At 36.4% G+C, this 13327-nt stretch overlaps 1 protein-coding gene across 1 annotated transcript; it reads left to right on the top strand.

Annotated features, from left to right (window-relative positions):
* Positions 10594-12556, top strand: LOC109843669 (F-box/kelch-repeat protein At5g15710). Its single transcript, XM_020412624.1, has 2 exons — positions 10594-10702; positions 11151-12556. The coding sequence occupies exon 2, from the start codon at positions 11162-11164 to the stop codon at positions 12416-12418; it is 1257 nt and encodes a 418-aa protein (XP_020268213.1). The 5' UTR covers positions 10594-10702; positions 11151-11161; the 3' UTR covers positions 12419-12556.

The raw sequence follows: 13327 nt of genomic DNA, 5'->3' as shown, positions 1-13327 counted from the left end.
GTATTCATTTTGCCATTATAGTGATTTTTCTCCTCTTATTTGGCTTGTTATATCTCGTAACATAGTTGATCAATGGCTTCAATTTAGTTTCTATTGCAAAATTTTTGTATGTAATTTTATATTAATTTTATGATTTCTTTAGTATTTGAATTATAAAGTATGAAAATTTATAAAAACTTACTAAGTTTTCTTGTATTTTTCATGAAAAATGCTTATTTGATTTGGACAAAGTTGTTCAATATGTTCTTCAAGGGGAATTGAATTAGTGCTTCTTGAATAGATATAACTTTTGTCTATTTCAATTCAAGTGATTTATGAACGTTTTCGAATTCTTGGTTTATTTTCTTCACTTTTCCATTTGAAATGAAAACAATTTGATTCTTTTGAAGGATATCTCTAAGCTTTCTTATAGTTTCTCTATGCATAACTCCTTATATTTTTTTACCCTAAAATATTATTAACATTAGAGATTAATGTTTATACAATATCATCAATTAATGCTAAGCTATTATATTATAGTCTTTTATAAATTTTATATAATCTAGTCTTCTATCAATAAATGTTATTAGCAAAATGCGATTACTTTAATTTATATCGTGATGTTAATTTTTAATTTATCACATATTTTTTAAAATTTTATGTCTTAACTAGATGTTTTTAATCTATTGTTATTTCTATTTTTTACCAGCATCAATTTAGACTACTTTTAAATGCTGAAAATTAATAATAAAATTTAAATTAAAAGTCAATTTTGTATATCTTAGTGAAAGAGTATCAGACAATTAGTATTTTCTTTATTAAGTTTAGAAATTTTAGTCTTTTTTTAATAATTTTGAACTTTTTAGGGTGTAGTTTGTAATTTTTAACTTAGATAATGTTTTTAAAATTTTTTAAATATTAAGTTTGGGTGCTTATAATTTTTATATTTTCGTGTGTTGGTGGTAAGTTTTTAAATGCTATGATATTTCTTGTAACTCTGATATTTTGCTGGTATTTTTTACAAATTAGGTTATTTTTTTTACAAAATTCAAATTTTCAGTGGTCTATCAATAATTTTTAGATTTAATGTGTACTAGTTATAAGTTTTGAAATTTCATATTTTTGTGATTTTTAACTTTTAAGGGAATTTTTACAATATTTATAACTTTGAGGTTATTTCTTGCTAATTTTAAATTTTGAAGTATCTACTGTTAATCCTTTGAATTCATCTATGTTATTTGCAAGTTTTGAAATTTTAGAGTTTTAGGGTGGTTTTTTATAATTTAAATTTTTGATATCATTTCTATAATTTTTAAAATATTGAGGGTGTTAATTCAAAATTTTAAATTCTTTTGGGACTATTGTTAATTTTTAGAATATGTTTGTTATTTTAAGTTTTGAAAAATCAAGGTGTTTTGTGCAATATTAAACTTTTGAGGGGCTAATGCAATTTTATTTATTTTTTATTTTTGGTAATACTTCATGTATTATAATATGCTAGCTACTTATAATTTCTTAATCTTATTTTTTTTAATTGTTGAGCTATAGGTAATTCACCTAGCATTAGTATAGGATAGAATTAGTATTAGGATAGATTATGATTTAAATAAAATATTTAAAATAGTATTTTATTAATATTATTTTTTTAATTGTTGAGTTATAGATAGTTCACTTGAAATCAGTATAGAATACAATTTGAATTAGGATAAATTAAAATTTAAATAAAATATTTAAAATAGTAATTTGAATTAGGAGTATTCGATATCACTTTAGGGGCTGTTTGGTTAGGCTTAAATGAAGGGAAAAGCTCAAAAATGAAAACTAACAGGGGGTTTTGTGTCAGTTTTTCGATTTTCTTGCTGTTTGGTTCGTTCAAAGCTGAAATGAAAGAGGTCTGGAAAAAATCATCGCCACGGGAGATTTGGAGGAAAGTGTGTTTCCATCCCTAAAACACCCAAATCGCTGGAAAGTGATTAATTCTGTCAGTTCTCTCTTTCCTTCTCCTTTCGCCCCTAGGGTTTACGATCACTGCTCGCTTTCTCCCTCACCCTCCAATTTCTCCCGCTTCCTTCCTCTGGTTCGTTGAGCGGCACCGACTGTTCTTCGACTCTACCGTTGTCTTTCCCCTGTTGAAGGTACAAGCAAGATCGCTCTTTCTCCGTTCTTTTATTTTTTTTATTTTTTGACTCCCCCATTGGTCTTCTCCTTCCATTGGATTGTACAGATTCCCACCTAAAAAACCCATCGTAGTCTTGTAAATTGTTCCTCATCAATTTCTCCTTTTTTTCCTCTATGTTCCTCTTTGATTCATGCTTGGCCTTTGTTTCAAAACATATCATATATCTCATATCTTAATATCTGTAGTCGACTTATCCCTTTAATAGTCGACTATAAAATCCTCAGTCAAATATCCAGAAACTACATATGTACAGTATAGTCGACTAATAAACTTTGTAGTCGACTACTGATCTTGTTTCTTGACTTCACAGAGTCTGAATAGACTCAGTGTAGTTGACTACTAAGCTTTATAGTCGACTACTGATCTTGTTTCTTGACTTCACAAAGTCTGAATAGACTTAGTGTAGTCGACTACTAAGCTTTGTAGTCGACTACTAAGACATTTTTTCTAACTATTTTGAATTTGATTTAGTGATCGTTTATGGCCTTTTGCAAACATTAATTTGATGATGAATGTGATACTATGCAATTTGGAGAACTGCATATGGTAATGTGATACTTTGCTATGATGATGGCTGAATATATAATATATGCAACCAAAGTTTATATTAGTAATCAATTGGCGAGGAAATAAATGCAGTCAACATTGTGTTGGATTTAATCTAATAAATCTATTTGTGGGCACATATGATTAATCAATGTGTATTGCTATCTTTCAGGATAACCCACTAAAGTGATCAATTAAGTTGGGTTAATGGGTATTTAAATATAATCATGGGGTTATATGTGCAGATACCAGGTTGTAATTGTGATTTGTTGAGGGGCCAAATTACAAATGTACAACATCTATAAATAAGGGGTTATGGTCCCTAATCTAGGGTTACATTCTCTAATTCTCTTCAACCCCATCTAAGAGAGAAATTCGGCTAGAGAAAACCCTAAGGTTAGAAGATCCAAAACCCATCTCAAGGTTCAACTATGGATTCAGGTATAAGCTTCCGCTCTTTTAGATTCTTGTTAATCTCTTTGAATTAATCAATGGCTATATGATTTTAGATCTCAAGTTTTATTTAGATCTAACAAGTGGTATCAGAGCCACCTTGATTAATTCTTAGGGATTTAAGTTCTTAAAATTGGGTTTTTTGATCTTAAAATCTCTGTTTTTGGTTAAGATCTGTTCTCGGATGAACAGTAACTTTTTGGAATTTTTTGGATTTTTTGGCGGTTTTTTTTTCTTGGATCTAGATCAAGAAAATTTTTTCGATTCTGGATCTGTTTTTGAAAATAAAAATCAAAGTATTTTTTTTGGGTTTGATCGGCGGCGGTTTTAGTTTGAAACCCTAAGGGTTCATGCGTGAAAACGTGGCGAAAATTAAGGAGGTGGTTACCTCAAACGAACTTCGCGTTCGTTCTCAAGTGAGCTTCACGCTCAAACTTAACCGAACTTCGCGTTCAGTTCTTAAGTGAGCATCACGCTCAAATCAAACGAACCTCACGTTCGTTCTAAGGTGAGCCTCGCGCTCAGTTCTAAGGTGAGCCTCGCGCTCAATTTAAACGAACTTCGCATTCGTTCTAAGGTGAGCCTCGTGCTCAGTTCTAAGGTGAGCCTCACGCTCAATTTAAACGAACTTCGCGTTCGTTCTAAGGTGAGCCTCGCGCTCAATTCAAGTCGAACCTCGCGTTCGTATTTCAGTCGAACCTCACGTTCGTATTTCAGTCGAACCTCACGTTTGTATTTCAGTCGAACCTTGCGTTCGTTTTCAGTCGAACCTCGCGTTCGTATTTCAGTCGAACCTCGCGTTCGTATCTCAAGTTGAACCTCACGTTCATTTTTTCAAACGAACCTCGCGTTCGTTCTCAAGTTGAACCTCGCGTTCTCTTTTCAAACGAACCTCGCGTTCGTACTTAAGTGAGTCTCGTACTCAATACAGTCGAACCTCGCGTTCGAAGTCAAGCGAACTTCGTGTTCACTATGGTTAAGCCTCGACTTTTCATGGGTCCACTTTGGTATACTTAATTTATTCAATTAAGTTATGGGCCCTAATTAAGCTGTGAGACCCCAATTAAGTTCTTTTGGAAATTCAGTTGATTTAAATTAATTTTTTTAATTTAAATCTAATTGGTTTTTAATCAATTATATAATTCAAATATTATGACACTAATGTATTAAGGTTGTCTCTCACTCCAATTGATTAATTGAAACAAGAAGTTTCCAAAGTAACCTCTCTTGTGTAGATTATTCATGAGGAATGTGAGATGTTTGTGTGTATGCTTTCGTGTAAATATTTAATCGGCCCAAATGAAGGTTAATATTTATTGTTATTGATGTGAGCATTTTTGTTTTATTTCAGCTAATGCATCTGCTGCAACAATTTCTGCTAACATCAACTCAATTCCCATGCTAAATGGGACAAACTTCAAGGTTTGGAAAGAGAACATATTAATTGTTCTTGGCTGCATGGATCTTGACTATGCATTAAGAACTGAACAACCCCAACCTCTCAATGCGGATAGCACTCCTGATGCAAAGAAGGAGCATGAGAAGTGGGAGCGTTCAAATCGCATGAGTCTTATGATCATTAAGCGCGGCGTTCCGGAAGCCTTCAGGGGCATAGAATCCGAAGGGATTACTAAGGCTAAAGATTTCCTTGCCGAAATTGAGAAGCGTTTTGCGAAAAACGATAAGGTAGAAACAAGCACGCTTTTAGCTCGCTTGATTTCAATGAAGTATAAGGGCAAAGGAAATATCAGGGAGTACATTATGGAAATGTCTCATATTGCTTCAAAGCTTAAGGCACTTAAACTCGATCTTTGTGACGAGTTATTAGTGCATCTGGTTTTGTTGTCTCTTCCTGCACAGTTTAACCAATTTAAGGTCAGTTATAACTGTCAAAAGGAGAAATGGACTCTAAATGAGCTCATTTCATACTGTGTGCAAGAAGAAGACAGGTTGAAGCAAGATAAGACAGAAAGTGCTCATTTGGCCTATGCCTCTAAGGATAAGGGCAAGAAAAGGAAGAATGATAAGGAAGCTGCTAAGGGTCCAGTTGAGAAGAAACAACATAAGGATAATCAGGGTTGTTTCTTCTGTAACAAACCTGGACACGTAAAGAATGATTGTACAAAATATCACGCCTGGCGTGCTAATAAGGGTACGTTCCTTACTTTGGCCTGTTCTGAGGTTAATTTAGCTTCAGTACCTAGAAACACTTGGTGGTTAGACTCTGGTGCAACTACTCACATAAGTGTTTCTATGCAGGGTTGCCTGAGCTACCGAAAGCCAAGTGATGTTGAAAGACACATCTTTGTGGGCGACGGACAATCGGTAGATATGGAAGCAATTGGGCACTTTAGGTTGTTGTTAGGAACTGGTTCTTATTTGGATTTAAAAGATACTTTTGTAGTACCGTCTTTTAGACGGAATTTGGTTTCTGTTTCTGTATTGGACAAATCAGGTTATTCTTGTTCATTTGGAAACAGTCAATTCAGTTTATCTTTTAATTCAAATGTTGTGGGAACCGGTTACTTGAGTATTTATGACAACCTATATTTGCTTGATACAATTGCTTCTTATAATGAATCCTTGCATGTGGAATCACGTGGTACTAAGCGTAAATTAAATAAGGAAAATTCGGCGACATTATGGCATAAGCGCTTAGGTCATATCTCAAAAGGTAGAGTTGAGCGTCTTGTGTCTGATGGCATTTTGGATTCCCTTGATTTTTCGGACTTCGACGTATGTGTTGAATGTATCAAGGGAAAACAGACCAAAGTGAAAAGATTAGGTGCCAACAGATCTTCGGATGTCTTAGAATTGATACATACGGATATTTGTGGGCCATTCCCTACGGAATCCTGGAATGGTCAATAATATTTTATATCATTCATAGATGATTACTCACGTTATGGGCACCTATATCTTATTTATGAAAAATCTGAGTCTTTGGACATGTTCAAAGCCTATAAAGCTGAAGTTGAGAATCAATTCAACAGCAGAATTAAAACCGTTAGATCTGATCGTGGTGGTGAGTACTACGGCAGATATGATGGTTCAGGTGAACAACGTCTAGGACCATTTGTTAGATACCTAGAGGAATGCGGTATCGTCCCACAGTACACCATGCCGGGTTCAGCTAGCATGAATGGTGTAGCTGAAAGACGAAACAGGACTCTTAAGGATATGGTAAGAAGTATGATTGCTCATTCTTCTTTACCAGAGTCACTCTGGGGAGAAGCACTTAATACAGCAGCTTACATTCTGAATAGAGTACCAAGTAAAGCAGTTGCTAAAACACCTTATGAGCTTTGGACTGGTCGAAAGCCCAGTTTAAAGCATTTACATATTTGGGGATGTCCAGCTGAGACAAGGCCTTATAGGCCAAATGAAAAGAAATTGGACTCCAAGACAGTTAGCAGCTACTTTATTGGGTACTCTGAACGCTCTAGGGGCTATAAGTTTTATGATCCCACTATAAGGAATATTTTTGAGACGGGAACAGCAACATTCTTTGAGGATGTTGAGTTTGGGGGGAGAAATAAGGTTAGAGACATTAGTTTTGAGGAGGAATTGGCTTCAGATCCAATCCATACAGTTACTTTTGACAATATTCAGGTTCCTATACCTGTTGTTCCTCAAGAAGTAAATCCGATACCTCAAGATGACAATGTTGAACAACTCCCTGTTCCAGAAGAACAAACTCAACAACCTCAAGAACCAGTGCCCTTAAGGAGATCCACGAGAGAAAGGAGATCCAATCAACTTCCTTCAGGCCATGAAAAGTTCTAACTCTCAACAGTGGATTGATGCCATGAATGAGGAGTACAAGTCTATGCAAGACAATAAGGTTTGGGAACTTGTCCCATTACCAGAAGGTGCAAAACCAATTGGTTGTAAATGGATTTTTAAAACCAAGCGGGATGCAAACGGTAATGTGGAGAGGTATAAGGCGCGTCTTGTGGCTAAAGGCTATACTCAAAAGGAAGGCATTGATTATACAGAGACTTTCTCTCCGGTTTCATCGAAAGACTCTTTCAGAATAATCATGGCACTTGTTGCTTATTATGATCTTGAGTTACATCAGATGGATGTTAAGACTGCATTTCTCAATGGAGACATTGATGAGATGATTTATATGGTGCAACCAGAAAACTTTGTGTCAGGAGACCCAAAGAATATGGTTTGCAAATTAAGGAAATCCATCTATGGACTCAAGCAAGCTCCTCGTCAATGGTATCATAAGTTTCAACAAATAGTTATCTCGTTCGGTTTTGAGATGAACATTGTTGATGACTGTGTATATCACAAGTTCAGTGGGAGTAAGTATATCTTTCTGGTTCTGTATGTCGATGACATATTGCTTGCCACTAATGATATAGGCATGTTGCACGAAACTAAGAGATTTCTATCAAAGAATTTTGAGATGAAAGATCTTGGGGACGCCTCTTTTATATTAGGGATCCAGATACATCGAGATCGCTCTCGGGGTATTCTTGGATTATCACAAAAGAGCTATATCGATAAGGTACTTAAAAGGTTTGGCATGCAAGATTGCAGACCAGGTGACACCCCTGTTGCTAAAGGAGACAAGTTTAGTCTCAATCAGTGCCCTAAAGGTAACCTTGAAATTCAGGAAATGCAGAAGATTCCTTATGCTTCGGCTGTAGGAAGTCTAATGTATGCTCAGGTATGTACGCGTCCGGATATTGCGTACATTGTTGGGATGTTAGGCAGATACTTAAGCAACCCTGGTATGGATCATTGGATAGCAGTCAAAAGGGTTATGAGGTATCTTCAGAAAACAAAAGATTACATGCTCACATACAGAAAATCAGAGAAATTAGAGGTCATTGGGTATTCGGACTCTGATTTTGCTGGATGCCAAGATAGCAGGAAGTCTACATCAGGCTACATTTATATGTTAGCAGGAGGAGCTATATCATGGAAAAGTGTCAAACAAACACTAGTAGCTTCCTCCACTATGGCAGCAGAATTTGTAGCTTGCTATGAGGCATCCAATCAGGGAATATGGCTGCGAAATTTTGTCACGGGACTGCGCATTTTGGAAAATGTTGAAAGACCACTAAGGCTATATTGTGACAATAAATCTGCAGTAATGTATTCCAATAACAACAGGAGCTCAACTAAGTCAAAACATATTGACATTAAGTTCCTGGTTGTGAAAGAAAGGGTACAGAGTGGACAGATATCCATAGAGCACATTGGGACAAACTCCATGATAGCTGATCCTCTTACTAAGGGATTGCCACCTAAGGTCTTTCATGAGCATACTGCTCATATGGGTGTGGTATTATTTGAGGATGTTATGTTTTAGTGGGAGTTTGTAATTGTGGTGCTTTATGTTTGGTTGTATTGTCTGATCAGAATAAAGTATGTATTGTCTACACTCTGTTACATTATGTTTGGTTTTGACCTCACTAAGGAGGACCAGTTGAAAATAGACATGTACTGATCACATTGCATGCAATTTTCATGCTGCATATCCATGATTGATCTATGTCGTTTGATTGTATTGGTATATGTGACCATTGATGGGTCGAGTCACGATAAATGTGATGAAGGCCGCTTTGATCCTATATTGATATAGTCAATGGACGAGATTGTTCGGAAATACCATTTCAGTGATAGCAATTTTTGAGCTCATAAGGTTATACACAGTTTAAGGAATCATATGGTGCCCAAGTGGGAGATTGTTGGATTTAATCTAATAAATCTATTTGTGGGCACATATGATTAATCAATGTGTATTGCTATCTTTCAGGATAACCCACTAAAGTGATCAATTAAGTTGGGTTAATTTGGTATTTAAATAAGTCATGGGGTTATATGTGCAGATACCAGGTTTGTGATTTATTGAGGGGCTAAATTACAAAAGTACAACATCTATAAATAAGGGGTTATGGTCCCTAATCTAGGGTTACATTCTCTAATTCTCTTCAACCCCATCTAAGAGAGAAATTCGGCTAGAGAAAACCCTAAGGTTAGAAGATCCAAAACCCATCTCAAGGTTCAACTATGGATTCAGGTATAAGCTTCCGCTCTTTTAGATTCTTGTTAATCTCTTTGAATTAATCAATGGCTATATGATTTTAGATCTCAAGTTTTATTTAGATCTAACACATTATTATTATAAACTTCATGGGGATGCAGATAATGAAGAAAATGGCCTTTTCTGAGCATATTTTCTATAAATTTTGTTAAACTTTGGTTTGATTTCAATCTTGGGTTGTTCGAGTCTTGGTTTCTCTCGAGTTGGTTTTAGCCTTGGTTCAGTTTTGGATATTTTCAGACTTGGTTTGGCCAAAATTGGTTTGGTTTCATATATTGTGTTTCAGTTGATGCTTGGCCTTTGGTTGGTCAGCTCTGGTTTCAGTTTGGTTTCAGATGTGTCATTCGGTTGGCCTTTGGTTTCAGCTGTTGGCCTTTGTTTCAATTTTGTGCATGGTTCAGCCTGCTCTCGGCACCAGTTTCAGCTCTTGGTTGGCCTTTGGTTGGTCAGCTATGGTTGGCCTTTGGTTTCAGTTGATGCTTGGCCTTTGTTTCAATTATGTGCAGGTTTTTAAACTGTTCTCGACCTTGGTTGGCCTTTGGTTTCAGTTGATGCTTGGCATTTGTTTCAATTTTGTGCATGGTTTCAGCCTGCTCTTAGCCTTGGTTTCAGCTCTTGCTTGGCCTTTGGTTTCAGTTGATGCTTGGCATTTGTTTCAATTTTGTGCATGGTTTCAGCCTGCTCTCGGCCTTGGTTTCAGCTCTTGCTTGGCCTTTGGTTGGTCAGCTATGACTGGCCTTTGGTTTTAGTTGATGCTTGGCTTTATTTTCAATTTTGTGCTGGTTTTAAACTTCTCTCGGCCTTGGTTTCAGCTCTTCGTATGCGTATTTTGTTGGTCAGCTATCGTTGGCCTTTGGTTTCACGTGCTAATCTGTTGTTCATCATTTGATTCACTTGTGATCATAAGATAATTGATTTTGTTCACAATTTTTATCTTTATATGCACAACTATGATGATGAGTGGTAATCTTACCATGGTGACCACAATCAAGTTTTCTTGATCAAACACTACAAAATGAGTACATCAATTGTTTTCTTTTTTTTTCAAGTTGAACCGAACTAAGAAAAATGGTGGAAAGTATTTTCACTCCATATTTTTTGACGAAACAAACACAAGAAACACTTTTCAGAAAAATAAAGAAAACATAAGAAAGTGAAGAAAAATCATTTTTGAAAAAGGGAGGAAACAAACCAAACAGCCCCTTAACGGAAGCTGAGAGTCCGCTGCTCTAGCAGAACTCCTATCTTTCCCCGTCATCGCAGTCACGTACGAAGGAACTCTGCTTGCTTAAACTGCTTCGAGAGACAACATAAGCGTCTGCGGGGCCACTGCTCCGTTGTCCCTTGTCTTGTCAGGGGGAAAAAAGAAGAAAGAAAAAGAGAAGAAGGAAAAAGCAGGAGCTCCATTAGCGACGAGATCGGCGATTGGTCCAAGCTCTAATTTTTCGCTTATCTCTTCTTCCTCTGTCGAATACAAGGTAACTTTCAAAATCCTAGAGATCTGTTTTCACTAAATCGGTTCATTCTCGTCGCTATTCAGGATTATCGTGTAGTAATTGGGGATCTGAACTCGGTTTCTAGGATTCTGACGCTGTAAATGCTGTTATTTAGCTGGATATTTTCTATAATCACAGTCATTGGCATGTGATCTGTTATTAAGTTAATTGCTTCTTGACAAAGTTAGGTTTTTAACCCAGGGATGCCTTCTAGTACCCACAGATTCATTTTGATCTTGTGATATTGAGGTTCTGAGGTTTTTCAGAGTGTAGAATTTAAAATGTCCAAATTCAGGAATTATGAGGTTTTTCTTTGAAAGTTGCGGACTTTGAGTGGTTCATTTAAGGATCTTTTGGATTGGGATCCACATTTCTAAATTTGGTTCATATTTATTTATTTATTTATTTATTTTTTGTTGTCTTGTGCTAGATTTTTAAACCATGGAGAGGGTTGGGGAAGTAAGTGTGCAATCACCTAAAGCTGCCACCTTTGGAGAAGAAGATATTATGAAGTACCCTATTCCTTTGACTAGAACTGCACATCGCAACACAAGCCCATCTCGGCAGAAGGTTATAAAAACAAAGCCGCGGGGCTTTGATGAGGAGACTGTTACCACATTTTGTAAAGTAATTCATTCTGATGTCCAAATGGAAGATGGTGTATGGGCGCAGTTGCCGGATGATTTGCTAACTGAAGTCCTTGCTCGGGTGCCTCCGTTCCTAATATTTAGGCTGCGATCAGTTTGTAGACGGTGGAATTCTATTCTCCATGATAGTGGCTTTCTCAAATCTCATTCTGGTGTTCCCTCCCATGGCCCTTGTCTTCTCACTTCTTGGAAAAACTCACAAAGCCATCAGTGTTCTGTATTCAGCTTACCCTTGAAAACTTGGTACAAGATCCCCTTCAGTTTCTTGCCTGATTGGGCATTTTGGTTGGTTGGTTCTTCCGGGGGTCTAGTTTGCTTTTCTGGTTTCGATGGGCTCACTTTCAAGACTTTAATTTGCAATCCCCTGTCACAAACATGGAGGGTGTTGCCTAGAATGCATTATAATCAGCAGAGGCAATTGATCATGGTTGTTAATAAGACAGACCGTTCATTTAAAGTGATTGCGGCAAGTGAAGTATATGGTGACAAGACATTGCCTACTGAGATATATGATTCAAAACTTAATAGGTGGTCTCTTCATCAGATTATGCCAGCTGTTAATTTATGCTCATCGAAGATGGCATTTTGTGACTCAAGGCTCTATTTGGAGACGCTTTCTCCACTTGGTTTGATGATGTATCGGATGGATAAGGGCCAGTGGGAACATATCCCAGCTAAGTTTCCGAGGTCTTTATTGGATGGTTATTTAGTTGCTGGTGCGCACAAGCGTTTATTCTTAGTTGGAAGAATTGGGCTTTACAGTACACTCCAGAGTATGAGGATTTGGGAACTAGACCATGCAAAGACAGTTTGGGCGGAGATAACTAGGATGCCACCAAAGTATTTTAGAGCATTATTGAGATTATCAGCTGAGCGTTTTGAGTGCTTTGGACAAGACAACTTAATTTGCTTTACATCTTGGAACCAAGGAAAAGGCCTTCTTTATGATGTAGACAAGAAAACATGGTCATGGATTGCAGGATGCGCACTCCAGCTGTGCAATAGTCAGGTTTGCTTTTATGAGCCAAGATTTGATACTTCTATCTGGTGATAATCTGCCTTGAGTCTTAATGCAAGGAAGGTGCAGATGAGGATGTTCGGAGATCATGATTTTACTTGTAGTACTTCACTTTCATGTACAATTTGAATCACAATTCATGAGCTAATAAAATTTTGTTGTTTTAAGGAATATGTGCTCCTGCTTAGATTTTCAGGATAGTTGGTCAGTACTACAGTATTATTTAATCATATTTCAACAAAGAGGAAGCAACTAACCATTCGTAATAAGCTCAGAAGTTTGTGGCGCCATTGTAATACGGGTTGATATTTCTTGTTTATTAAAAATGTTTTTCGTATTGAGTTCCATGTTCTTTTTAGATTCAAGTACATCTCTTCAAATTAAGGTCAATTGCTTGGACCAAAACAAAATCTGCGACTAGACCATCTACATTGGGGAAGATGCTGTATAGCGTTGGCTTTTATCTTTAGCATTCCATACCAGTTGACACCGGTAAGTCCTCTAACATTTCTTGTATCATCTTTTAGAAGTTCCCTCTATTTCTATCAATAATTTGTTCGTCATTGGAGAAATTTATAGTAGGTCAAACATATTATCCTGTAATAGTGTCTTATTTCTTTAATACTTCATTGTTTTGGCTCGATATAATTGTTAGGTCTTGTAATATATTTGGTTAAAGCACAATACTTAGGAGGGGAGTTGATTTAACATGTTTGTTTACTTGATAATAAATGTGATATTGACCTGGTAAAGTGTGATGTATCAATAAATGTCCTCTTGAAGGTTTGAGGACCAGATCGACCAGATCAGCTACCAATAACTAGGGGGTGAGCAAACAGTCTGTTTAGTTGGTTTTGACAAATTTTGATGAAACCGAAAACAAATCGTTTTGTAATTGAAACCAAACAAAACCACCTGAAATTAGTTCGGTCGATTCGATTC

Source organism: Asparagus officinalis, chromosome 5 (assembly GCF_001876935.1).
Source record: "Asparagus officinalis chromosome 5, Aspof.V1, whole genome shotgun sequence".
NCBI classification, from domain to species: Eukaryota; Viridiplantae; Streptophyta; class Magnoliopsida; order Asparagales; family Asparagaceae; genus Asparagus; species Asparagus officinalis.
This window is presented reverse-complemented; position numbering and strand designations above follow the sequence as displayed.